The sequence below is a fragment of the Neofelis nebulosa genome, chromosome 17, assembly GCF_028018385.1.
Source record: "Neofelis nebulosa isolate mNeoNeb1 chromosome 17, mNeoNeb1.pri, whole genome shotgun sequence".
Taxonomy (NCBI): domain Eukaryota; kingdom Metazoa; phylum Chordata; class Mammalia; order Carnivora; family Felidae; genus Neofelis; species Neofelis nebulosa.
In genome coordinates this window covers 49,104,427-49,132,140 of record NC_080798.1, presented here as the reverse complement: position 1 = coordinate 49,132,140, position 27,714 = coordinate 49,104,427, and the positions used below count along the sequence as shown (strand labels likewise).

At 44.0% G+C, this 27,714-nt stretch overlaps 1 protein-coding gene across 1 annotated transcript; it reads right to left on the bottom strand.

The window, feature by feature from the left end:
• Window positions 1-17: 17 nt before the first annotated feature.
• On the bottom strand, window positions 18-27,714 carry COG4 (component of oligomeric golgi complex 4). The gene is made up of 19 exons (XM_058708542.1): window positions 27,525-27,714; window positions 25,002-25,084; window positions 23,734-23,848; window positions 21,817-21,991; window positions 20,881-21,074; window positions 18,599-18,704; window positions 17,922-18,079; window positions 16,897-16,955; window positions 13,117-13,250; window positions 11,225-11,343; window positions 10,497-10,663; window positions 9,540-9,705; window positions 5,622-5,684; window positions 2,866-2,982; window positions 2,192-2,284; window positions 1,550-1,633; window positions 1,212-1,313; window positions 808-936; window positions 18-589 (listed from the first exon to the last, which is right to left on the bottom strand). The coding sequence occupies exons 1-19, from the start codon at window positions 27,690-27,692 to the stop codon at window positions 455-457; spliced, it is 2,367 nt and encodes a 788-aa protein (XP_058564525.1). The 5' UTR covers window positions 27,693-27,714; the 3' UTR covers window positions 18-454.

The window sequence follows — 27,714 nt, the reverse complement described above, 5'->3', positions numbered from 1 at the left end:
GAAATAGCACACTGGCATTATCACCAAGGAGTGTCTTTATTCAGCATGAGCATAAACATCATAGCCTCTCCTTGGGAGTAAACCTAATTCCCCAGGTCCCCAGATATACCCAAGTCCTTTAGGGCTGGCATGGAGGCAGCTCGTTTGCTGTAGTGTCTAAGGATGAGAGAATGACCACCCGTGCAGAAGGTTGGCCTGCCTTGGCTTTCCCATGTAGGTAAGAGCCCAGGGGGATTCATTTCTCCTGGTGGGGAGAGACTGCCTGCAAAGCACCACCAAGACAGGTCTGAGTGCAGACAGCAGAGTGAATTGAGCCTTGTTTCCTGCTGCCCGCAGTGGAACAGTCGGGCTGTCAGAGCTCCTCAAGCCAGACATCCTTGCTCAGCTTCTTGGCTGTGGCCACTCAGGGAACGGGCCCTGAAGTATGATGGACCAGGTGGGCTCCCCCTGGCAGCTACAGACGCAGCCTTTTGATGTCCTCGCTGCGGAAGTCCATGCGCAGAGCCAGCACCTGGCGTACTTCAGCAGGGGTGAGGCGCCATGTCAGTGGGCCAGAGTTGGCACCCCAGTAATCTAGGATCTCAGTGACCTGTGGGGAAGAACACAGAAAGTCAGCAATGAGAGGCTATCCTGAGAGAAGGCCTTGGGCTCCACCAGAGACAGAGCAGGGGTGCCTAGGAAGAAGGTGCTCTGCAGGGCTGGACTGATGGTGGAGGCTTGGTGTGAAGAGGTAGAGAGGGATCCAGATTTTGTTTCTGCCTCTTCCCAGTCACCTATCCCTTGCTAGGCCCGGAGAGCTGCACATACCCGCTCCAGATTGAGGATTGTGGCCATCTGGGAGAGCCGGGCAAACTTGTCTCGGATGGTCCAGGTGGTCACTGTGGTAAGGTAGGCAATGAGTGACCTCAGCTCCTTATCAAACTGCAGACCGCCCAACTGCAAGGGAACGCAAGCTCACTCAGTGTTCAAGGCCTGGCCCTCCAGCCACATGGAACCTGCCCCTAGTTTTCCTCAGTGATGGGCTGCAAGGCAGCTGGACCTCATGTGGTGCCTCAGTCAGCTCCAAGGCCTCAGAAGCCAGGGAAGGTTCGGGTCTGGATATGCAGGCTTGCAGATGGCAGACAGAGGGAATGCAAGTCCTAGGGTGGCAGGACTTGTCTTCCTCAGAAGAAAAACAACAGAGCTGGGGACCTGTGCTTGCTGGACCTTACCCGGTTAAAGGTGGATTTCAGCACCACTCTCTCCAACTCGACGGCAACAAGGCTGGTCATGAGGCTGGTCAGGCTGTCATAGATGACTGGGGACAGGCTTGCCTGCACACAGAGGCTAGACATTAGCGGGAGTCCTACCTAAGCTGCTCTGCCTATATAGGACTCTTCAGTAGGGGGAGGGGGGCACAGTTACAGGAGGCCATCGGGGAGTGTGTCTATAGGCCGGGGCTTGGAAGAGTTTTCAGAGTTCCCAGTAGGAGTGTGATGAGAAGACAAAGGCTGTCGATTTGGGCAGAGGTGGGTAATTCCATAACCTGGTCCCTAGAGCCTCTGCTCACCTTGAACTCTGCCATTTGTTGCTCCAGGTTAAGGATGAACTGTTGTACCCAAGGATCATTTGCCTCATAGTCATTGAATTCTTCCTGTTGTCAAGAAACAAGCTGGGTCACTGGGGGCCTCTCCAAAAAGTACCATGCACCCCACCCTGCTTTCACCCCTTTAGGAAAACAGAGGAAGAGGTCTTGTAGCTTCTGACTCATTCAGCTAAAAAGCAGCATGGACGCCCAAGCCAGCATATACTGTTGCTACTGCTTTATCATACTTCTGATCAGCAAATGGCTCTGGGCTGCAGCAGTGGTCCACACAACATGGTAAAGCTCCTGGCATTTTGTTTCCTTTTGCATCTTGTGTTCTACAGGAATGACATCATTAGGCTAGAAAATAAAGCTCCGAAGTCTATCGTAGGTGGGACAGAAAGCCTCAATAAAAGAGGACATATCAGGTCATGGCAAACTCCCTTTAGGTGTCTTTCAGAGCCCTTCTAAGTGCAGGAATAACCTGCTTACTGGGAAGAACCTAGTCTTTGAGGGTGAGGGAAGTGGGCCAGAGAAGCATGTAAGGTCTGGTCTGTTGAGAAAGCTCTGCTGCCCTCCAGCTGGGGGTTGGGAGAATGAGGGGTAATCCTGGGCCTGATGGCTGACCTCCTCGATGTTGTGGGAGACAGATAAGAAGGTGTTGATCCAAGGCTGCACCTGTGGCTTGATGGCTGTGCTGTTTAACTCCGTCAGCCCTTCCTGCGGGACAAGGCAGAGATGCGTCAGTCACAAAAGGCACATGTACCTACCCCTTCCCTTCTGCTCCATCCATCCCTTGACCACCAGGGCACTCTTCCAGTTCGCGGGCTTTCCTGCGGGCCTGTCCAAAGTCTAAAAGAGATAATGCTAATAAAAGAGGTCAGAAACAACATGTTCATTTCCAGATCTGTGCCAATTCAGGTCCAGGTCATGGGAGTGGTTTGGCAAACTCAACAGAAGAGACTTCTGAGTGCCTGGTACTAGGCAGCACCTTTGGTTAAGGCCAAGCAGTGGGTCCAAGTAACCAAGTGGTTCCATTTCCTCTGAGCACCTTTCTGGGCTCTTGGCACTGTGGGGGCCAAGTGGAGACTCAAGAGGACCAGAATGCTGGCTTGTCAGCATGACAACGGCTGAAAAATCTTCAGTCTTCAAGGGACTCACATGAGTTCAGTTTCTTGCATGCTACTCTCTCATTCCTCCTTGTTTCTTTATATATATGGAGCCCATAATAAACCAGTAACAATATGCTCAGAGCAACACTCAGGCACAGGATTTAGTCAGCAACTGATCCTGGGGCTTACCTGCAAGAGGTCTCGGAATTTGTTGGACACGGCAGCCAAGTCAGAAAGGCAGCTGTCAAATTTGGCCTGGGCCTGCTCCCCTCCAATGCCCTGGCTGAACAGCTTGGTGCAGTCACTCTAGGAGAGAACACCTAGCTATCAGGCTTCCCAGCATGGATGGGCCATGTGGGTGCCTGGAGGGTGAAGAGGATGCCCCATGTACAACCAGCCATTTCTCCAACTTCAGCTTTCTCTAAGACCAGCTATGGTTGATCCTAGGCAACAGTCCTCGAGAGGTTGCAGAAAACAAGTGGCTAGCCACTTGACTCCCATTTCCCCCTTTGTAATATGAGAGTATTGGTAACAGGGGGTGTGAATAAGAAACACAAAAACCAGAAGATTTTTCATACCTTTAGAGTCAGACATTCCTAGCTTCAAATCCTGGCTTAGCTACATATTGACTGAGTGACCTTGGTCAAGTGATTTAAAGCTTCTGAGCTTCAATTTCCCTGTTTAAAAAGTGGGAACACAAATCCTTGTCCCCATGGTAGTTGGAAGAGTTGAATGCACAAAGTGCTTAGCTCAGTTCCTGTCAAGTAGTAGACACTAAGGAGATGCTGGCTTTTATTATAGGTTCTGTTTTTTAAATAACTTGGTCTGGCTGCCCAAGGGAGATCATCATGATCACAGCTAAGATTTAAATGCTTACTGTATGCCAGGCCCTGTTTAAAGCATTTAACTTTTATTAATTAAAGTACCTATCTTATGAAGTAGGTACTATTACTATCCCTTTGTATAGATGAGGAAACCGAGACACAGAGAAGTTAATAATTTATCTAACACCACACAACAATTAAGTCATGGAGCTAGGATTCACGCTGGGATTCTGGCTCCAGAGTTCCTGTTCCCAATCCCCACACGATAGCCTAGGAGTAGAGAATGCACAGGGGGAGCTGCTTGAAACTCACCACGTTTTGGTTTGCCAGAACTGCCTGAATTTCTTGTAGTCTCCTCAGAAGTTTGTGCTGTTTTGGCCACAGCAGGAGGAGCAGTGTGGAAGAGTTGCAAAGGGACTGATACAGCAGGCAGAAGCCCTCAGTTACACAGCAGCTACAGTATACACTATCTTTACCTAGCCTTTTAAACTCATCTGTAAAATGGACATCACACCACCTGACCTATCTCAAAGGGCTGCTAGTGGGATTCAGAAAGAATACCTGCAAATGCAAATCTAAGTTGGGTAGAATTTATGGCAATTGTTTTTTCAGCTCTTTGCTATCCTTTTTTTACTTGGCTAATTCTACCGGCTCAGTTCTCAATTTCTAACATTTCCCAAAATATTCCTTCAAAATCCAATATTTGAACGTAAAGGATAAAGTCTGGAATACAATCTAAGGTGACATGACTTAACAATAACAGCCACTCGGCTGAACACATACCATGTGACAGATCCTGTGCTTTTGGTACTTTGTAAGTAGCACTCTTACTTTATTCCATTTTAAGGCCTTTCTGGTGTAAGTTCCTCATCTGGTCCGGTTTTCAGTACTACTGTAAACTCCCACCTGACTGCTCTCCCTGCACCTCCTTTAGGAAGCCCGCCAGTTACAAGGCCTTCTCCCCCTGTGCTGGGTCCTGGCCTCTGCAGGCTGCTCAGCCCTAGAGCTGCCACTTATCATCAGCCTGTGCCTCTGCAGCACTGTATCTTCCTTGAAATAAGGGTCTGCTGAGGCAGCAGGACCCCGGCTTCCCTCCTCTCCCAGAGGCAGAGTTTGAGACTGGGGCAGAGTTGGGCTCTTCGTTTTCTAACACTTAACAAAGTGATTGCTCCATGCTGCTATTTATAACTGTTAATACAATTATGAACTACCACTGCATGCGTCTCACATAGCTCATGTTTTATATTACTACATTCATTACATTCATTTTTTACAACTCTGTGAGGCAGAGATCATTCTTCCTGTTTATACATGAAGATGCTGAGGCTCAGGGAGGTAGAGAACTTGCCTCATGCCACACAGCTGGTCAGTGGTCCAGCAGAGACATGAACTTAGGGGGATCTGACTTCTAAGCCCAATCAATTTCCAACACACTATGCAGCCTTCCTTTAAAAAAATGGTAACTGGGGCGCCTGGGTGGCTCAGTCGGTTAAGCGGCCGACTTCAGCTCAGGTCACGATCTCGCGGTCCGTGAGTTCGAGCCCCGCGTCGGGCTCTGGGCTGATGGCTCGGAGCCTGGAGCCTGCTTCCGATTCTGTGTCTCCCTCTCTCTCTGCCCCTCCCCCGTTCATGCTCTGTCTTTCTCTGTCTCAAAAATAAATAAAACGTTAAAAAAAAAAAATTAAAAAAAATGGTAACTGCAACAGCTTTGTACAGGGTTTGGCAAACCCTATTTCATCTTAATTTCCTAACATTTTTTTGAGGACTTTATCATTTTTTTAAGTGCTTTCAACCCTTTTTTAGTTAGGCCCCCCAGTAAACCCTAATTAGGGCAGGAAGAAGATCTGTTTTGTAGATGAGAGTCCCCAAGCTCAGGGAGCTAAGGGACTTATCTGAGGTCACAGGTCAAGTATGTGCCACAAGTGCTAATTTAAATCCTCATCTTCCAGCTTGTGGGTCAGAGGTACTCCCATGTTGATCCCCTCAAGTGCTCTAAAGGAAGGCTGGCTCAATGCCAGCGAATGCACAGGCCCTACCAGAACAAGCGCGTAGGAACCCCTCTCACAGGGAGGCCTGGAGAAGCTGCAGCTACTGAAAACTGATAGGCTATTTTCTTCATACCTCCAGAGTCTTCTTCAATGTGGAGATGTTCTCACTGCAGACTTCCACGTTGTTCAGGGTCACCTGGGAGGTAAGGACAGAGAATGTGACCCACTGCTCACTGGTGTTTGTACCCACTCCAGTGCCAGACTGGCTGACAGCTGTAATCTTGAGGCCCAGAGGAGGGCTAAGGAACACCCACAGCAATGGCATCAGGTATGGTGCTCAGGTCTTGGATTGGGCAGAATAGTGAACCGGGCTCGCCCTTTCTCCTGTGCCTGACATTAAGGCAGGAGAGTCATCTGATCTTAGGGGTAGTGACCCAAGGTTTCAGATCTTTTTGCTCCATGTTTTGGCACACAGATCTGGGAGAAGTCCTGTGACTTAAAGCCCAGGTCAGTGAGGCAAAGACTGACATTCATTTAAGAAATGCTTCCTGGGGCGCCTGGGTGGCTCAGTCAGTTAAGTGTCTGACTTTGGCTCAGGTCATGACCTCATGGTTTCTGAGTTCGAGCCCCGCGTCAGGCTCTGTGCTGACAAGCTCGGAGCCTGGAGCCTGCTTCAGATTCTGCGTCTCCTTCTCTCTCTGCCTCTCCCCGGCTCACATCTGTCTCTGTCTCTCTCAAAGATAAGTAAAGATTAAAAAAAAATTAAAAAAAAAATGCTTCCTGAAATCCACCCTCTCATAGGGTCCACAATTCCAGAAGGGAAGTCAGGTAAGAAATATCAGATAAAGATAAACACCATGCAGAAAAATAAAGCAGGGTGAGTGGACAGAAAGTGAAAGGCCACAGAGCTAAAGCCAGGAATAGAGTCAGGTCTCCCTCCTCTCAGCCAAGAGCTCCTTCTTTCATAACTCTATTGCCTTATAAGCTTGATACAGAAATACCAACCATAAAAAGCAGCATGTGACAAAAGTGATGATGAAGGCACCAATTGCTATGGTCATTTAGAGGAAAGAAACATTTTGCTCTAAGGCATTCAAGGAAAGCTCCATGGCTGAATTGTAACTGAGATGAACTTTATTCAGATCAAAAAGTCTGGAGTAATTCTGACAGATGAGGGTGAGTACATTTCTCCACTCCTATCAGTCTTTCTATAGGGCACTGTCCTGTTTGCTATTTTCTTAATGGTATTTAGGATTATCCAGTATCATTTTGTTTGTTTCTTGTTTGCCTTTCCCACTAGAATGAGGGCTCCATGAAGGCAGGGATCTATTCTGTTCTCTTTAGAACTGTATCTTCAGTTTTAACACTGCCCAAAAGAACTTTCTTGATGATGGAAATATTCTAAATCTGAACTGTCCAGTATAGTAGCCCCTAGTCATCTATGGCTACTGAGCATTTGAAATGTGGTTAGTGCAACTCAGGAACTGGATTTTTGGTTTAAACTTAAATTTAAATAGCCAACTCTGCCTACTGGCTACCCTATTGGGCAATGTAGCTCCAGAACCTAGAACAGTGCCTGATATATAAAAGTTTCTCAAATAAATATCTGTTGACTGAATGAGTAAATAAATGTGTTCTGAAGAAGGGAGAACATACACAGTTGCAGAGTGGCAGAAAACCCCAAAAAGTATTTGGGAATAAGCAGAGTCAGTACACGGATATGTGCAGAAAAACAGCAAGAGTTTGTAAAGCTGCAGAGGCGAGTGCAGTCAGACTGGGACTTGGGTGCTATGTTCTCCTGTGGACAACGGGTTGGCACTGAGGGTTATGTAAAACAGGTGAATGCCATACGAGCACAGCTGTGGCTTCAGAATACTAAGTATTACTTCCAGAGGCTGTGCAGAGCAGGAATCAGAAAGTATGAGAGGATCATACTGTCTCTGAACTGGTGTGCTGGTGGCATGACCACGAAGGCAGGGATGAGGTAGGGAGGAGCCTATTTTCAAAAAGATGAGTCAGGAACTTCAGGATTTGAGAGTAAAAGAAGAATTCGAGAACCCCAGGGATTGAGACTAGGATGGCCCTCCTGTGTTCCCTAGAGTGCTTCCCTCATCAGTGTCCTGCAGCTAATCGTGAAAGATCATGCTGCTGACAGTGCTGCTAAGGCCGCTTCCATCGGGGAGGGATAAGACTTAAAGCCTTTCATTAGCATGCCACAACACAAGGCTGCTAACATCACAAGCTTCCAGAGAAATAAGTGTACTGTGATGACAGCTCAAGGATGAGGGCCACAACTTAAATGTTTCCAAAGCATTTAGAGGCATAAGAAAAATCTATCATAAAGGGAAAATGGATTTGGGTTCAAGAGGTATGGATTTCAAAGCTTCCTTGTACTGACAGTCCTTGTAAGCATGGATTCACTGGGCTTATCCCCAGCTCATGGCGAATGATCTGTCAACACCGTTGGGGAATTCATTTTGACAGCCAAATGAATCAAGGTGACATAAGAAATGAGTGCTGCAGTGGGAGCGATGACATTTTAAGTACTTGGCGTCAGGAAAACTAGAAATCTGTCACTAACCATTTAGCATCACCTTTCATGTTGGCCTTATCTTTTGGGCCCTCAAACAATGAAGCTGTGCATGGCAGCCGAGAATGTGCAAAAGCACAGCAGCCAGTGTAATGGGGACTTGCGGGGCCAAGTAGAGGAAAATATCCTGCGCTAGAGGGGTAGGATAAGTGAGGCTCAGAGGCTGTCAACAAACCACCAAGCAAAGGTGCAAAGCTAGGAGTCGTTTCTGAGTAGAGAAATGAAAGAATAAAAGTAAGTTCTGTAGAAAATGAAATAACAGAATGCAAACAAAATGAAAAATTTAAGTCAGTTCATGATCAAATGAAGCTGGTTGCCAAACATTTTGGCAAAGGTCTCCAAAGGTGTATTTCAGAGGTAATAATTTCTTGGAGCTGATCCTCTTTTTTGGCAACAACCAGGACATTCCAGATCAACAGAACCCATGCTCAGGGAAAATATTTTCAGTGACAGGAAGTGAGTGAGGCTGCCTAAACAGCAGTCTGAGGACCAGTTCCTATGGGTTTCCTTGCACAGGTAGGTAGATATTGGTATGTTTAGGCTTCTGTCTGTGAGAACAACAGCTGTTAACACTTTTGGGGTCACAGACCTTTTAAGAATCTGATAAAAGCCAAGGACCCTGTTTCTAGGAAAAAAAAAAAGTATACATTTAGCATCCAACCCCAAGGTGTTCAGAGACCCCATCTGTGGACTACTGATGGAGAGCTCTGCTATTGGATGTCTCCTTCAGGCTCTGTACCCCAGGAGCCAAGATGGCTCTGGCCAATGTGGGGGTGGAGCTGAATGCCAAGACAGCACATGCCAGAAAGGGCTGAGCCAGAATACAGCTGTATTCTTTTTGGCTCATCACAAACTGGCTGTTAACCTTGTATAAATCCCTTCATCCTTTCATGTTTCTTTCTTCCCAGCTATCACACACCTGGTAAAACTCACTGCTTCATTTTGTGTCATTCCGGGTAGCTAAGGGCTTTAAAAAAGGTCATCTTTCTGAGGATGTTGAAAGCCTAAGAAGTTTGCTAGGAAAAGAGCCCTGGTAGGTCTAAATGATCAGTCCCCACCCATGTTGTGGGACTGGCCTTACAGAAGTGGTCTGGAAGCTTGGCACAGATATTACAGTTGGCTCTGTAGCAGGTGCAAACCAAGCATGATACTGAGTGGAGCCCCTGAACAGCTTCGCAGTCCTCTTGGGAATGAGCACTTGGGAGAGCTGAGTTGCAAGGTGCCCAGCCTTCTAGGCAAGGAACAGTTCATGTCCTGCGTTGGGCTGCTCAGAAATAGGTCCCGACTTAAGAAATGGTTTCAGAACCTTCTAAGAGGAGCTTTCCTTAAAGAGGAATTTTCCTTCTATACAGACACTGGAAGAAAAGTTTCCCGTTGAAGGCCAATTATACTGTGGCTTAGAGGTCATAGTTTAAACTCTTGAAATAAACCAACCAGCTCCTGACCTATAGGGCTACCTACCAGGAAGGACAGCTTGGCCTCGTCAGTGCTCTCAATGCCTTTTGTGTCAAATTTGCCTTGCTGGAGGCTGCTGTGCATGATGTTCACAGCACTCGTCACCCCGCGCTGGATGTCCTGTAAGGTGGTGGCCGGGAAGCCCATCCGCAGCTTGTTACACAAAACATCCCTGTGGGTGCAGAATGGCATATAGAGACTGACAGCATTCAATCTGGCTTCCAGGACCACAGGACCAGAGGGCCCATGACCCTAACCCAGCAGCATGGCCTGCTCTTTTGGGGGATTAACCAATCCTTGAGACGATAATAGGAAAACTTGAGCATCCAGGGTATGAGAGAGACCCAACAACCCATTAATGGCACTGATGTGACAAGAACATACAGAGAAGACTGGCCAATTCTTTATTCCCTGCGAGGCTCCCAGTTACTAGCATTGAGCTCCAACAGACTCAAGAGGAGGCAGTACAGCTTAGTGAAAGGCAGTACCATACAAGTAGTTAGAGAACAGGTTTGGGGAGTCAGTTCTGGACTCTATTCTATATTCCATCATTTATGAGCTGTATGATCTGAGTCCCAGTTTTCTCATGTAAAAGAGGGCTAATGGTTGTTATCAAGACTGAATAAGAGCAAGAAATTCGAATAGTGGCTGGCCTGTAGCAATGGTAACTATGATTACTTTATTACAACTATTGCCTTCAACTGAGATGCCTATTCTCTTTCCTAGGTCTGAGGGCCAGTAACCCCTCCAATCCAGTCCAGGGAGCAGAGACTTGGCCTGTAAGGTATCTGGCTGCTATACAGCTGTCTGAAGTCAGGGATATTGTGCTATGGATAGAAGCTCATAGCCTATATAGCACTGAACTGGAATCACATGGAAAAAAGGGAAGCTACATAGGCTTAGAAATCAGTCACAACTAGGAGCTTTTTGCTTCCTAGAAAGTAGAAAGGGAGTCAACTGTACCTGAAGTCAGACTCCAGCTCTGTGGTGGCAAGGTTGATCATGGCACAGAGACAGTCGATGCTGGAGCTAGACAGAGCCCGCCCAATGCACTTCTTAACAATGTAGAAGACATCATCCACCATGCTGGATGTCAACTGGCCCTTCTCATAGGTGTCCAGAGCCACAGCCTAACCAAAAGGCAAAGCAGCCAGTAAGAGCTCCAATTCTGCACACCACTGTTCTAGATAGTTCTGGAACATGCTCTGGCTTTGCTCCCTTTTCTATAGCTTGTCCTTGTTTCTCCCAACATGGCTTACTCTAGTTATATCTTGGTGTCAATTTTCCTTGTCAAAATAGCTTATTTCCCTACTGATGACTATGTTAGGAAATTAAGTACTTAGGGACTTTGCCCTGGGGACATCTGTTAACTGGGATGTAAGACATCAGGAGAGGCCCTTCTTTCCCGAGTTTCCTCACCCACATACCTCAAAGAAGGCAGGGCACAAGTAGGCTCCCTGAGGAGCTAAGTTGTTGTTTTGTGAGCCCTGGAAAACACATCCAGCTGGGTCTTTGGAGAGCATGACAACCCCAAAGATGACCTCTTAACCATACAAAGTGGTACTGCTTAGTCAGCACCCAAGGATATTCTCAAAGCAGGACTAGGAAATGCGACATGCCTTGGCCATTTCTTTCAGCCCGGCTTCTTGGACACGAAGCCCCATTTCCAAGGGATGTGTCCTCTGTCCTACCTTATTGACAGTCTCCCTCATGAAGTACTCCTCCATGGTAATATATAAACCAATTAGCTCTTGCATGGTACAGCTCAATAGGCAGTTATTGAGGAGTTTGTCCAGACACTTCTGGTGCTCTAGGGGACAGCCAAGAAAGAAATACTCACTTTTCTTCCCTAAGTCAAAAATACCAACTGTTTTCATTTTCCCGCATTCCTTTCTAGTCTTTGTTCCCAATCTGTACATAATTTACATAGTTATAATCATGGTACAGATACAATTTTGTATTCTGCTTTAAACCATTTTATCATATACTCCTGAAACTAATGTAACATTGTGTTGTCAACTACACTCAAATACAAAAAATGAAAAAAAGATAATATCATAAATATTTTCACAGTTTCTATATAGCTTATTTTTCTTTTAGCTTATTTTTAATGGCCGTATGATATTTTATCAGGTAGATAGTCCACATTTTAATTTTTTAAATGTTTATTTATTTGGGGGAGAGAGAGAGTGAACACAAGGTGAGGAGGTGGGCAGAGAGAGAGATAGGGAGAGGATCCCAAGCAGGCTCTGTGCTGTCAGAGCAGAACCTGATGTGGGGCTTCATCTCACGAACATGAGATCATGACCTGAACCAAAATCAAGAGTCAGATGCTTAACTGAGCCACCCAGGCACTCCAGTCCACATTTTTTTTTTTTTAATGTTTATGCATTTATTTTTGAGAGAGAAAGAGAGAGAGCGAGTGAGTGAAAGCAAGGGGAGGAAGGGCAGAGAGAGAGTGGGAAACAGAATCCCAATCAGGCTCTGAGCTGTGAGCACAGAGCCCAATAAGGGGCTCTAACTCATGAACCATGAGATCATGACTGGAGCCGAAATCAAGAGTTGGCCGCTGCTCAACCAACTGAGTCACCCAGGCCCCCTGCCCCAGTCCATTTTTTAAACTCTATTTTTAGGGGTGCCTGGGTGGCTCAGTTGGTTGAGCGGCCAATTCTTGATTTTAGCTCTAGTCATGATGTCATGGTTCTTGAGTTTTGAGCCCTGAGTAGGATTCCTGGCTGATGGCTTGGATGGAGCCTGCCTGGGATTCTGTCTCCTGCTCTCTCTGCCCCTCCCCCACCCATGCTTGCACTCTCTCTCAAAATAAAAAAAAAAAAAAAATGAACTCTATTTTTAGACACACAGGTTATTTCTAAATGTTTTGTCATTATTAGAGAACATAATAATTGGAGATTATAGTGAATTTTTTTTTAAGATTTTATTTTTTTTTTAAATTTTTTTTTTAACGTTTATTTATTTTTGAGACAGAGAGAGACAGAGCATGAACGGGGGAGGGGCAGAGAGAGAGGGAGACACAGAATCGGAAGCAGGCTCCAGGCTCCGAGCCATCAGCCCAGAGCCTGACGCGGGGCTCGAACTCACAGACGTGAGATCGTGACCTGGCTGAAGTCGGACGCTTAACCGAATGCGCCACCCAGGCGCCCCAAGATTTTATTTTTTAAGTAATCTCTATACCCATTGTTGGGCTCAAACTCACAACCCCAAGTTCAAGAGTTGCATGCTCTTCTGACTGAGCCAGCCAGGCGCCCCATGTCACTGATCTAAATTAAACACCAATCCCTAACTCAGAGCTGGTGAGGTAACGTGGTGTAGAGAAAAGATTAGAAGAAAATAATTTAACCATTCTGGGTATTAGCTTTCCTCACCTGTAAAATGAGTAAAAGGCTTCAAAGATCCTGTCCATTCCTTAACATTTAGTTAAGTCTAGCTTTCCTAGTTTGCCCACAGACCTCAGATGCTAAGAAGCCCTAGTTACTTCCTTGTTAAGAGATCTGTGGCTTAACTATCAGAAAACAGTGCTAATTCTGTCCCAGCCCTCCCAGAAAATATGGGAAACACGTCTTACCTTGCTTTACTTCTTCTGAGGCCATGGAGTCCCCTACCTCAAAATCAGAGCTGATCCTCTTCCTGAGGAAACGTAAATACAGCTCACTGCGGGCATTCATTAGGGTGACCTCAGTCAGGATAGGGTCCAGTTCCCTGAGATACATGGAGCAGAAGGAATAAGCAGGAAGACACTGGATTCCCTTAGATTTAAGAGATACAGGGCAAAGAGTCCCAAACTCCCTCTTCCACTGGGCCCAGAAGGGTTAGCTCTGCCAGATGGTCATCCTGGTCTGCTGGCCCAATTATAATCAGAGACAGCTGTGAACCACATATTCCACTTACCCGTTTCACCTGAACCATTCACCTACAAAAATGCTGTCAGGGCTAAATAAGAGACGGGGAGGTATATTTTTGTCAGTGGTTTGAATAAAAATGATCTATGCCTCACATGAAAGGAACCACAACTTCCCATCCTCTTATTTAGCTGTGGTGGGATTTCAGGCTAAACCATTAAGCTGTGTCCCACACCCATTCACCTACCCAGATGAAGAGCCAAAACAATCTTTTTTTCCCTTTTAATGTTTGTTTATTTTTGAGAAAGAGAGAGTATGAGTGGGGGAGGGGCAGAGAGAGGGAGACACAGAATCTGAAGCAGGCTCCAGGCTCTGAGCTGTCAGCACAGAGCCTGATGCAGGGCTTGAACTCACAAACTGTGAAATTATGACCTGAACCGAAGTCAGACTCTTAACCGACTGAGCCACCCAGGTGCCCCGAGCCAAAATAATCTTGAATAAAATAACAAAATTGAGGGGTACCTGAGTGGCTCAGTGGGTTAAGTGTCCAACTCTTGATTTTAGCTCAGGTCATGATCTCATGGGTTTATGAGTTGAGCCTGTATTGCAAGGAGCCTGCTTGGCTCTCTCGTTCTGTTCATCCCCTGTTCTCGCTTGCTCTCTCTCAAAATAAACAAATAAACTTAAAAAAATTATTTTTTTAAAGTTTCTTTTTTTTTAATGTTTATTTTTGAGAGAGAGAGAGAGAGAGAGAGAGAGAGATCAAGCATGGGTCGGGGAGGGGCAGAGAGACAGAGGATCTGAAGTGGGCTCCGTGCTGACTGCAGAGAGCCCAACGCAGGGCTTGAACTCACAAACCGTGAGATCATGACCGGAGCCGAAGTTGGATGCGTAACCAACCGAGCCACCCAGGTGCCCCTATTATTATTATTTTTTTGAAATAGGCTCTATGCCCCACGTGGAGCCCAACATGGGGCTTGAACTCACAACCCTGCGACTGAGACTTGAACTGAGATCAAGAGTCAGATGTTTAACCAAATGAGCCACCCAGGCACCCCTGATGAGTGATTTTTAAAAAATGCTTATTTATTTTTGACAGAGAGAGAGAGAGAGAGAGCATGAGCAGGGGAGGGGCAGAGAGGGAGACACAGAATCTGAAGCAGGCTCCAGGCTCCGAGCTGTCAACACAGAGCCTGATGCAGGGCTTGAACCCACGTACTGTGAGATCATGACCTGAGCCAAAGTCAGAGGCTTAACCGACTGAGCCACCCAGACGCCCCTGATTTTTTTACGTTTGTTTATTTATTTTGAGAGAGACAGCATGAGCAGGGGAGGGACAGAGAGAGAGAGAGAGAGAGAGAGAGAGAGAGAGAGAGAGAGAAAATCCCAAGTAGGCTGTCAGCACAGAGCCTGACATGGGGCTCAATCTCATGAACGAAGAGTTCACAACCTGGGCCAAAATCAAGAGTTGGATGCTTAACTGACAGCCACCCAAGCACTCTGAGTGACTTTTTTTAATGTTTATTTTTTCAGAGAGAGAGAGAGAGGGAGAGCACGTGTGCAAGCATGTGCCTGGGGGAGGGGCAGAGAGAAAGGAGGACAGAGGATCTGAAGTGGGCTCTGTGCTGACAGCAGAGAGCCCAATGCAGGGTTCAAATCCATGAACTATGTATGAGATCATGACTTGAGCTGAAGCCAAACACTTAACAGACTGAGCCAACCAGGTGCCCCTAAAAAAATTATTAAAAAAAAAAAAAAGTTGAAGGACTCACACTTCCCAATTTCAAAGCTTACTACAAGGCTACAGCAATGAAGACAGTGTGGTAGTGGCATAAAGATAGGCCTACAGTTTAGATGAGAGTCCAGAAATCTTCACATTTATGATCAATTGATCTCCAACAAGAGTGCTCAGACAATTCAGTAAGAATAGTCTTTTCAACAAATTGTGCTGGGATGACTGATATCCACATTAAAAAGAATGAAGTTGAACCCCTCCTTCACATCATATACATATGTTAACTCATTTTCTACACTAAACTCCAAGAGATCTTTTCAAAACATTTATCTGGTCATACTGTAATCACATGATTTCCATAGCACTTAGGATACAGGACTCTGAATGGCCTGACTCTAAGAACAACCTCTCTGGATTCATCTCATACCAGGCTCTCCCCAACTCTTTGCATTTCAACTACACTGCTCTTCTTTCCCTGCTCTACCTGGAACACTCTTCACCTCTTATTTCTATTTACCCTTTTTCAAGTTTATTTATTTATTCTGAGAGAGAGTGTGACAAGGGCAGGGAGAGAGGGAGAGAGAGAATCCCAGCAGGCTCTACAGTGACAGTGCACAGCCTGATGCGGGGCTCAAACCTGAGAGTCTGTAAGACCATGAACTGAGCTGAGACCAAGAGTCAGATGCTTAACTGACTGAGCCACCCAGGTGCCCCTTATTTCTATTTACTCTTAAGGTCTCAGATCTAAGGTCATTTCCTCAGAGATTTTTCCTTGAATTTCATCAGCTTAGGTTACATCCCTTTATTATATGCTTTCCTGCACCATACACTTAGTAGATCATATTGATTAACAACATGAACTCTAGAGTCTGCTTGGATTCTGTTCCTGACTGCCATCTTCTCACTGTATGACAGTCAGCAAGTCACTTAACCTCTTCAGGCTTCGGTCTCTTCATCTATAAAAAATGTTTATGGATTAAATCTGTGATCCTCAAATGAAGGGATTTTACCCCCCACCCTCCACCCCTGAGACATCTGGCAGTGTCTAGTGACATCACGCTATCAGTATCTCGTGGGTGGAGGCCAAGGACACTACTAAACATCTTACAGTGAAGAACACAGTCCTCTATAACAAGGTATTATCCAGCCAAAATGCCAATAGTACAGAGGCTGAGAAACCCTGGAATAAATGACTGAATATTTGTTAAGTGCTTAGAACAATGTATACCATATAGTGAATACCATATACGTGTTAGCTATTATTATCTGTCTACTTTAGACTACAGACACCACAAATAAAGAATTATGTTGGGTTTGCTTACTTTGCTTGCTGCCACCTTCATACTACCAAACATGAGTGCGTGGCACCTAATGTGTACATTTTTATAATGTTTGGATTTTCTTTTAATGATTATATATTACTTTTATTTATTTATTTTTTTAAATGTCTATTTATTTTGAGCGGAAGAGAGAGTGAGGAGAGGGGGGCAGAGGAAGAGAAAGAGAATCAGGCTCAGCACAGAGCCTGATGCGGGGTTCAATCTCATAAACCATGAGATCATGACTTCAGCTGAAATCAAGAGTCAGAAGCTTAACCAACTGAGCCACCCAGGTGTCCCAAGCATTTATTTCTTTTATTAGAAAATAGTAAAAGCTTGAATCACAGATAAAATATTTTTAAAACATAAACCACATTGTAACAGAGCAGTCTCTGAATGATACATGATTACCAGTTCAAACTTCTATGGGCTGAAGAAAAGAGGATTATTACCTTGGTTCTATTTTTTCTGTTGTAGAATTTCTCATCAAGTTGTTCTGGACATGTCGGAACTGCAATATACCAAAGAAATGAGAATGCTCTTCCCCACCCTCCTTACACCTACCTCTTGCTGGTCACTCTAAACTTCTGGCATAGAAGAATGTTTAAGTTTAGTTTGCTTAACAAGCAAGCCAAAAGTAGGCTATCAGAATGATGAGCCAAAGATTTACTTTTGATTTAGATGCTAATGCCCCCCCCCTCCATTACTGCACGTAAAAGTGGTGTTAATAGTATTACAATCAACTACTGTCTAGTAGCGTTCTAGAAATAAAATTGTATGGGCTACTCCTATTTCTTTTTTTTAAAATTTTTTTTTTTAACGTTTATTTATTTTTGAGACAGAGAGAGACAGAGCATGAACGGGGGAGGGTCAGAGAGAGAGGGAGACACAGAATCTGAAACAGGCTCCAGGCTCTGAGCGGTCAGCACAGAGCCTGACGCGGGGCTCGAACTCACGGGCCACGAGATCATGACCTGAGCCGAAGTCGGCCGCTTAACCGACTGAGCCACCCAGGTGCCCCATCCTATTTCTAATCCTACTCTTACATCCTCTGCTCAAAGGAAAGGACAAATAAGTTTCAAAGAAAAAAAAAAAAAGCAAGTATTACTGTTAGTACCTAAGGAACTAAGGAGGAATCTGAGACAAATTACTTGACACTTACTATGACCTTAAGAAGTAAAATTCTCCTTGTATCACCTGCACATTGTGTTAAGCGAGCTGTCTAATGTTTCTGTTTTGTGTTTCTTTCACGAAGCCCTTTCTACTTCTTTCGCAATCTTGTACTACGTTATCATCTTGATATCACCTCAAATCCAAAGTAAGCTGGTGACTGGCAAAATGCATGCCAGTTTGCATTCCGTATTTATTTTTCTACCTTCATCTTTTTTCATCCCTTCCCCTCCCCACTCCCATTTAATGTATTCAGTATTGCTGGCTAACATTGTTTCCAAACCCACCTGTGGCTTTCCCTTCTCACCTGCTGGTGGTAGTCCCTCTGCTTGATGAACTTGTCTACCACCTTCTCTACTTGTCTGTCACATTCCACCTGCAAGTATTTTATCAGGGTGTAAAGTCTCCCTGGCCCATAATATGTCTCCACTATTGGTTGGTGGGTCTCTACAATGCGGGCAATACCTAGAATGGAGAAAATGAGAGGACTGGATTCCAAATGTTCTTCCCACAAAACTAACTCCTTTTTTCTATCCAGGACTTATCTGGGGTCTAACTCAACCCTTTTAGACCTGTTTCACCACCCAAAATGAATACAGATGGTTCTTGCCAGTGCCAGGAGTTGCTAAGCAAATTTGTCTGTTAAATATGTACAACCCTTGGTAAACTAGAAGGCATTTAAGTTATATTGAGAGTTTCAGTAGAAGCATCTTTGGAAATCAGCATTACTCTCTTCCTAGTAATTCACTTAAGTACTAAATTTACTCTTAGAGTTTGGGTCTTGAGGAATAGGGAGGATCAAAACACTTGAGAGACTCTAATTTTTGCTAATCAGATACTGAATAGGAAGTTACTTCTCTGATAAATAAATACACAGCAAGCTACAGGATTAAACCGAAGGTTAGCAGGGAGAGAAGAAACACTAGGATGTGGGCATTACATAGGAAGGGCTTCAGTCTCCCTCAAGTGGAGAACCAGATTTACCTTCAAACAGAAGAGTAAGTGTGTCTGCAAAGATGACTGCAGCCCTCCGGTCACGCATGTCTGTCCCCAGCACCAACAGTAGATTCTCTTCAGCTTTACTGGCCACCTGAAAAAAGTGGAAAATCCACAGGAGTTCTCGGATCAAAGATTGGCCTCAGTTTTCCAAAAAGATCTCCCATTGACTTTCTTTTTCCCATGTTTGCTTTGATGCTTGAAAGCCTACGCAGCACACAGGAACCTCCCAGTGGGCTCGGGGTTGTCTGGGCCTCAGGCAAGACAAAGAACTTGAACACAGTGGTAACTCTTCTTCAACTCAGAGTTGTAAATAATGCTTTCCTTTTCTTTGAAGATATGTAGTGCCATTAGCCAAAGGCAGAGAGTCCCCAGTTTCACTAATCTTCTCCAAGTATAATAAAGTTATTAATGGTGCTTTATTGAGCAGGACAAATAATCTGGGTACCACAGAAGGGACTTTTAAAGGATTAAAAATAAAAGCCATTACTAGGCCCCACATGGCAAAGTACTGATTAAAAAAAAGTGCCATAAAAACGATTATGCATTTTCTTTTTAGACAGCTCCATCTTTCCCTTATTTTAATTAATTTTTTAGAATGTGTAAAACACACACACTTAAACATTAAAAAGGAATAAAGGAGTGTTCAGTGAAAAGCCGTTCTTCCTCTTACCTACTCCTCTTGGTCTCCTAAAATCTCTTCTCCAGAAATAACTGTTGTTAACCCTTTGAAAAATATCCTATGCTTATACAAACCTGTATTTTTATCGCCACTTCTGTTATTTTTTGGAAAATGTTTATTTATTTTGAGGGAGAGCCTACACACAAGTGGGGGAGGGGCAGAGAGAGAGAGAATACCAAGCAGGCTCCACATCGTCGCTGCAGAGCCTGATGCGGGGCTTAATCTCACCAACCCTGAGATCATAACCCAAGCTGAAATCAAGAGCTGGATACTTAACCGACTGAGCCACCAAGGTGCCCTACCACATCTATCATTTTAAGCAGAAACAAAAGTATTTAGTCTAACTTAACTATACATCAGAGCATGAAGTATGTCAGCATGTATGCATCTGTCTCATTTTTTTTTGTTTTTTAATTTCTAGTCGGTTTTAGTAAATGGTAGCACCCCATCACATGCCTCACCAGCTCAGGGTGAGAATTTTCTACTAAAGCTTTTCTAACATTAAAACTGCTTCCTTTCATATCATCCTAAGTTCTACCCTTGAATTGAGGGGAGAGACTGGATGGGCCCTAAGTTTCTGCGGGAAATCTAAAGTGGTACGTTCCCTCTTTGTAAGGAGATGGGACAGGAAGAGCAAGTTCTAGGCCCCAAAGAAAGGACTAACAAGCAATAAATATGTTGTTCCATCCTCATGAGGCCTGCCTGCCTTGAAAAAGGAACTACATCCTTAACCCTTAAGTGTTTCATTACTTCTTGCAGCAGAGAGTCCTAGGCTCCTCTTAGAGCCCCTACCCTCCCTCTACCACCAGCGGTAGTGAGCCAGTGCATGGCGGGCCTCAGCCATCTTGTGCATGTCATGCTTCTTCTTGATCACAGGGCCCTGGTTGTGAAAAGCCTCCAACAGCTCATGGGACAACTTCTCTGGCATCAGTACCTGCTGGTGCTTCTTCTCCTGGCACTCAGTAATCATCCACGGTCTCATTTTTCTTAATGCAGAACAGTGTTCCATTATAGAGGACTCTGGGAGATGTGGCAGAAGGCACTCTGACATATAGTTACAAACAATAACCCTCTGCATACATGCCTGCTGAGATTTGCTTCTTTCCATCTAAGGTCAAGGGTAAGAAGCTGAGACTTTAACTGAAATCTGTTTCTTTTTCAGGATTTAATGATAAGTGACATCACTTGCTTCATCTCAATGTGGCTTATTTTGAGCCTCAAGCCTGGTTATGAAGTCTTAAAACAACTACCAACAACTCTGAATACTCTTAAAAGAAGCCAGTTCTTGGCTGACAGCTTAAAAAGTGTGATTCAACTTGTCAGAGAATTTGCATTTCAGTTTTCCTACATTTTCACCTAGTTGTTGGAAATGAATGTGCATCAATAGCAGTTTCAGCCATGACTAGTATGCAGCAGGCTGGCAACACATAAGTGTTGAATGAATGTATACATCCAGTCCTGCTACACTACAGGCAAGAGAAGAAAAGGGCAAAGTGAGAAAGAATCCACAGAAACTGGATTGATATAGTGTCCAAATCTGCAGTCAGAGAACCATACCACTAACCTACCAAGCAATCGGGGGCCATACCTGCTTGCAAAGGTATTCTGAGAACTTGCTTAATCCCTCCTCATGCAGACCCAGCAGTGGGAAGATCTTGAAGAAGCGCTCCACCTGAGGCAAATCCCCTTCCTTGGTAGCAATGGCAAACTTCTCTGTTACAATGGCTTTGAGACGCTGCTCAGCTTCCTGTAGCAATTTCAGGTTGGCGTCAATCATGCTGCCTGTGCAATGGGGGGGAAATTGAGAATTAATATAAAGAATGGTACTATGTCAGGTCTATGCCACTTTGTGCACCACTATTCATTAGAAATACACAGAGAAGTTACAATCAAGTAAAAGAAATAAGATCTATGCACAAATAATTATAACAAAACACGTGTGTGGTAAGTGTAATAAGAAAAGTGTGCACAAGTTACATTTCTGATTGAATTAGAAAAGTCTTGCCAGAAATGATATCCCATCTTTTAAAGATGAGCAGGGGTTTGATATCTGAGTAAGAGGAACATAAGAGGAACATACATTCCAGACAAAGGGAATGAGAGAAGCAAAGTAACAGAAACAAAAAGATGAAGAGAAAAAAGTATATACATGTACAGTATTGCAAGTAATATACACTCTGGCATATAGAGAACTCCATATATGTGCACAATGAATGGATTCACGAGTGAATGGTACAAAACCAGGTGAGAAGGCCTAGAATGCCAGGCTAAGAATTTAATTTTATGAGTAGACAATAGGGTCAAGTGGAAAGAACCCACTGATCAGAGAACAGATCTGGACTCAGTTTCCTTTTCCGTAAAATGGGAATAACAACACATACCCTAGGATGGACTACAATCTATATAGGGTCGAATACCAGACAAGGAAATTGCCTAACAGAGGTCCTTTTCATGGTTTAGTTTGCCTTATTCAGATTATAGATGCTTATGACTACAGTAGAAATCAACAGTTTGGGATACTTACCTTCTTTGCCCTGTCGGCTGAGCTCAATGACTGATTTGTCCAGGCACAAGTAGCGATGAATATGGGCAGCAGCCTGCTCATAATCTTCATTCCTCAAAGCAGTCTGAACTCCATCCATGCAGAACTTCAGGTCCAAGATATCATCAGCTCTCTGAATGGCTTGATAGAGACGGTTCTGCAAAAAGACTTGGTGCTTAGAAACAATGTCCTATTGTTCAAAGACATCTCTTCAGAAGGTATGGAGATTCAGGGACAGAATCTGGTTAACCAGAAGCCCTGAACCACTACCACTCACAAAACTCTTATTGACAGATGATGAATAATACTGACAGATATCATACAATTTTATTTATGTGACCAGATCAATCATTTTAATGGAAGCAGGAACAGGGATAAACCATATTTACATTTGGCTTATGTTAATAATGGAACCAGAGTGTATTTGGTATTTTGGCAACAGGGCATTGTAAACCATGTAATAAAATAAACGAAATATATGTAAAGTATTTTTCTTTTAGAATTAAGCAAGAATTTGTTCTTAATGTTTGTTATTTTTGAGAGAGAGAGAGAGAGAGAGAGAGCGCGAGAGCGAGAGAGGGTGGGGCAGAGAAAAGGGAGACACAGAATCCAAAGCAGGCTCTGACCTGTCAGCACAAAGCACGATGAGGAGCTCGAACCCACGAACCGTGAGATCATGTCCTGAGCTGAATTCGCACGCTTAACCAACTGAGCCATTCAGGCACCCAAGCAAGAATACTTTAAAGAAACTTTAATATGTGACTTGGTCGCTGTGTGACTATAGTGTCTCATGGTAAGTTATTTTAGCAGGATCTAGACAGAGTGGGAGGAGTTATCCTATTTCATAGGGGCAAACTGAGGCTGGGAATGACATATTCAAGAGCCCAGATCATATGCTATTCACTACTGTAGTCTTTAATGATCTGCGGCACTTGAAATGTGGCTAGACACACTTCACATATGGCTAGTCAAAATTAAGATGTGTAAGACACACACTGGATTTCAAAGACTTAGTACAGAAATAAAGAAGGCAAAATACCTCACAAATAGCATTTTATAGTAATCATGTTATTTTGGACATAATGGGTTAAATAAAGCATATTATTATAATTATTTTTACCTATTTCTGTTCTTTTAAAAAAATGTCTACTAGTGGGGCGACTGGTTGGTTCAGTTGGCAGAGCCCGCAACTTTTGATCTCAGGGTTGTGAGTTCAAGCCCCATGTTGGGCACAGAACCTACTTAAAAATAAAAAAAATAATAATAATAAAGTAGAGATGGTTACTATAAAATCTAAAATTACATATGTAGTTCATATTCTTTTCCAAGCTGAATACTTTTATTTCATTTTCTTGCCTGACTGCTATGGCTAGAAACTCCAGTACAGTATTGAAGAAAATCAAGAGCTAACATCCTTGTTTTATTCTTGATTTTAAGGAGAAAGCACCCAGTCTTTTACCAGTATGATGTTAGCTGTGGGTTTTTCATAGATGGCCTTTATCAGGTTGAGGAAATTCCCTTTTATTCCAAGTTTTATGAATTTATGCTTTTTCCGAGTTTATCAGATGATCATGTAGTTTTGTCCTTTATTCTATTGATATGGTAGATTATATTAACTGATTTTCAGATGTTAAAGCAACCCTGCATTCTCACTCAGTCATAGTATAATCCTTTTAATATGTTGTTATATTTGGTTTGCTGGTTTGTGGTGTTTTGAGGATTCTGAAATCTTTACTCACAAAAGGTATGGGTCTGAAGTGTTCTCTTCCTGTGCTATCTTCAGCACAATATCAGTATCTTGCATTAGATTTCTACTGAATGGTGCTGCTCTAATTTTTAATGTCGTGGCTTTTCTACTGCCCTCTACTAATTCGAACATCAGAAGTTCAATGGGATTACCTTAGCCAGGTCAAGCTGACGGACTTTGCTGGACACATTCTCAGCTAGATTGCAGGTAAAGGTGATCATTCCAGCTAGCTGCTTTGCATCTCCTTCAATCAACTGCAGGTTGGGACTGGAGACATATGTCAGCACACACATATCCAAAGGGGGAGAAGGAATGAGTAAGAGATGGAAAATTTTTTGTAGATGGAGATCATGGCTTCTACTCTCTTTGTACCTCCCCACAACTTTTAGCTCAGTTCGCTCTACTCACAGCTTTTTCTTTTTCTTTCTTTTTTTTAAAGTGTATCTATTTAGCAGCGTCTGGGTGGTGCAGTTAAGTATCCAACTTCAGCTTCGATCATGATCTCATGGTTCATGAGTTTGAGCCCCGCATTGAGCTCTCTGCTGTCAGCGCAGACCCTGCTTCAGATCCTCTTCGCCTCCCCCCCATTTGCATACTTTCTCTCTCTCTAAATAAATAAATAAACTTAAAAAAAAGTTTACCTATTTATTATTTTGAGAGACAGAGAGAGCATGAGCACCCTCATGCGCATAAGTGGAGGAGGGGCAGGCAGAGAGGGAGAGAGAAGGCATCCCAAGCAGGCTTTGTACTGTCAGCACCAAGCCCAACCTGGGGTCCAAACCCATGAACTGAGAGATCATGACCTCAGCCAAAGTCAGACGTTTAACTGACTGAGACACTCAGGTACCCCTACTCACAGCTTTTTCTAAAAAGTATTTTACTGAAAACTCAGGCCAATATTAAATAAAAAATTACTCTCTATAAGTACTAAAGACACCCCTAAATAGGTACTGCTAAAGAACTAGAGAACAGATGCTTCCAATTGCTGAGTATAAAATACACTAACCAACAATCACAGAGGGTGAAGAGGTCAAAGAGCAATTTTTATGGCTAACAAATACACAGTTTGTAAGAACAATGGTTCTCAAACTTGAAACATACATCAGAATCATATGGTATGCTTGTTAAAAGCGTGTCAGATTCCTGGGCTTCACACCCAGAGTTTCTGGTTCAAGAGGTTTTGAGTAGAACCTTGTAATTTGCATTTCCAATAAGTTTCCAAATGAGTTTTGGTACTTGTTGGTCCAAGGATACTTTGACCAGTGGATTATACCCTTAAGTGTTCATTTTACCTTGAAGTAATCCTCCTCTACACTTCAAAATCAACTGGCATTTTATTAACAGAAAGTTAGGAAAAACAGGAACTTATCCAGTGGACCTTGCTGGAATTACAATGGCTCTTGTTGAGATGGAAACTCACCCCATCCGGTGTAGAGTGACCATTTTACTTTCAATGGTGTTTTGTTGTTCCAAAAGAGCATCCAGTTCTCTCTCTACCACTTTCTGAAAAACAGACAAGCATTTTGTCATCAGAATGGTCAGAAGGAACTTTAAAAAATTATCTAACCCAACCACTTAGCTGAAGGGTGAATCCCATTCCAAATGTCTTTCCTTTCACTAAGTTCCCCTAAGCCTTTAATGAACAATATTTCATTTTTGCAGTGATCACATTGCATAATGGTTGCTACCTTCTGTATATTTTCATTCCATTTAGCAGATGAATACCACAAAGGAAGGGAACTTTTATTCAGTATCATTATCTTAGTGCCTAATGCAGGAAAGCATTTAAAATATAATGGCTAAACAAATGAAATTTCTTAAGTGGCAGTTACAAAGAGTCTCTTCGCAGTGTACAGTGATACAATCAGTACCCGGAAAGAATAAGTATAGAATTGTCTCAGCCAAGTTATTTACTGCATCACTGCAACTAATGTAACCTTCTTATGCTTGAGTTTCTTGATCTGTAAAATGTAAGAGTATCCTACAGGACTGTTGTGTGAGCCAAACAAGATAACAAACATAAACTGCTTAACACAGTATGGTGGCATATTGTTCAATAATAGTCATTATTATCAGCTATGCATTTCTATTAAAATAATTCAGTAGGATCCAGAGGGAAACTTCCCTGGACAGTCATCAGACACAAATACAGAACTAATATTGTTCTGTCTGGAAGATGGACTTAAATTTCCCTTAAAAATGGACTAACTCAATGAATGCAAGCTTAGGAATGTTAACAGTACTGAATTTTATGGAGTGCCTGGGTGGCTCTCAGTTGAGTGTCTGACTCTTGGTTTTGGCTCAGGTCATGATCCCAGGGCTCTGGGATGGAGCCCTGCACGAAGCCCCGTGTTGGGCTAGGCGCCGAGTGTGGAGCCTGGTTTATTCTTTCTCTCTCTTCCTGTGCCCCTCTCCCCAACTCATGCACTCTGAAATTAAATAAATAATAAATTCTTAACACTGAATTTTATAAAGCACATCTTGCTGAAAAATGTTATCATAAACTGCTCGAGTTGGTGCAAGTTAATGTTTGAAACTATTCAAAGATATCAATAATCCCCCCTCGCTCTTGCTGAAACTGTTTGTACTCACAACCTTAATTAAAAATTTAGTTTAGGGGGTGCCTGGATAGCTTAGTTGGTTAAGTCTCTGACTTCAGCTCATGTCATGATCCCGGGGTTCATGGGTTCAGAGCCCTCCATCAGGCTCTGTGCTGACAGCCTGGCACCTGCTTCACATTTTATATCCCTCTCTCTCTCTGCCCCTCCCTTGCTCACACTCTTTCTCTTGCTCTCTCTAAAAGAAACACTAAAAGTTTGGTTTGGTGGGGGGGGGGGTGCCTGGGTGGCTCAGTCGGTTAAGCGTCTGACTTCAGCTCAGGTCATGATCTCACGGCTTGTGGGTACGAGCCCCGCGTGGGGCTCTGTGTTGACAGCACAGAGCCTGGAGCCTGCTTCAGATTCTGTCTCCCTCTCTCTCTGCCCCTCCCTGGCTCGTGCTGTCTCTCTCAAAAATAAATAAACATTAAAAAAAAAATTAAAGTTTGGTTTAGAGAACAGCTACTAAACGTTTATTAATTAATTAATTTAGAGATAAAGTGCAAGGAGGTGGGGAGAGAATCTCAAGCAGGCTCCACCCTCATCCCCATGACCCTGGGATGATGACCTGAGCCAAAATCTAGAGTTGATGTTCAGCTGACTCAGCCACCCAGGCGCCCGCTACTAAAACTTTAGATCAGAGCTTGGATCTCTTTCTTCTGACTGGCAAGGAACCCAAATGATATTCACAAATATACTGACAGCATCAGGTTGCCACGGAAAATGGAGGCTGTAAGGAATCTTCAAGAGAATAGTCCATCCTCCTTATTGGCCAGAAAGCAGGGGCCCGAGGGATGAAAGTCACTTGTCCAAGATTAGACAGTTGTACCTGTCTTTAAACCTCAAGCTTCCACAAAGCTGTACACTTACCGAACTACAGTTACACCCCCAAATCTTTTCCCACAAAAATAAGTCTTAAAACGCTTCAAGTTTATTTGCAACAACTTCCTCCTTAAATATTTGAGATAACACGGTGGAAACGTTTCCTAATTTTTAAATTGCTAAGTCAACGCAAGGGAGCCTTTAGTCTTATTTTGAGAAGCGAGTTGACCTACGCTGTCAGTCTAACTACTCCGGCAGAAAAACCTACATTAAGGGCCAGGCAAATAAGTGGGGTGGGGACCAGGAGTGGAGCAGACCGCCAGGATAACAGGGAAAACAAGCTTAGGGGCATCAGTCCAAGTGAATAGAGACGTCAGGTCCCGCCAAATACACTCAATTACACTCCTGCTTCTTCAATAAGTGCTGTTTTGTTTCCCTCGGCAGAGGCACAGAGAGAACTTCCCACAGCCCGATTTCCCGAGACTGACAAGTCCTAAGCCCATTGCCTCTGGCTAGCCCCCCACCTCCTCGCCGCAGAGCCGTTCGTATACAGCCTCCAGCTCCTGCAGCTCGGTCAGGGAGCGAATGAGCTCGGTGGAGATTTCCGAGCAGCGGCCTCCTCCCATCCCCTCAGGCGGAGAAATCCCTGACAGCTTCTGAGGGGAATCGAGGTCCGCCATCTTGTTCTCCATTTCGCGCTTCCGGCTCCGCGAG

Bases quoted from the DNA above. Each gene is read 5' to 3' on its own strand.
- COG4 (XM_058708542.1), bottom strand. From the start codon at position 27,692: ATGGAGAACAAGATGGCGGACCTCGATTCCCCTCAGAAGCTGTCAGGG. The intron at 9,706-10,496 runs GTACAGTTGACT...CTGCACCCACAG, and splicing joins GAGCTGGAGTCTGACTTCAG to GGATGTTTTGTGTAACAAGC. The intron at 590-807 runs GTATGTGCAGCT...TCTTCCCCACAG, and splicing joins CAATCCTCAATCTGGAGCGG to GTCACTGAGATCCTAGATTA.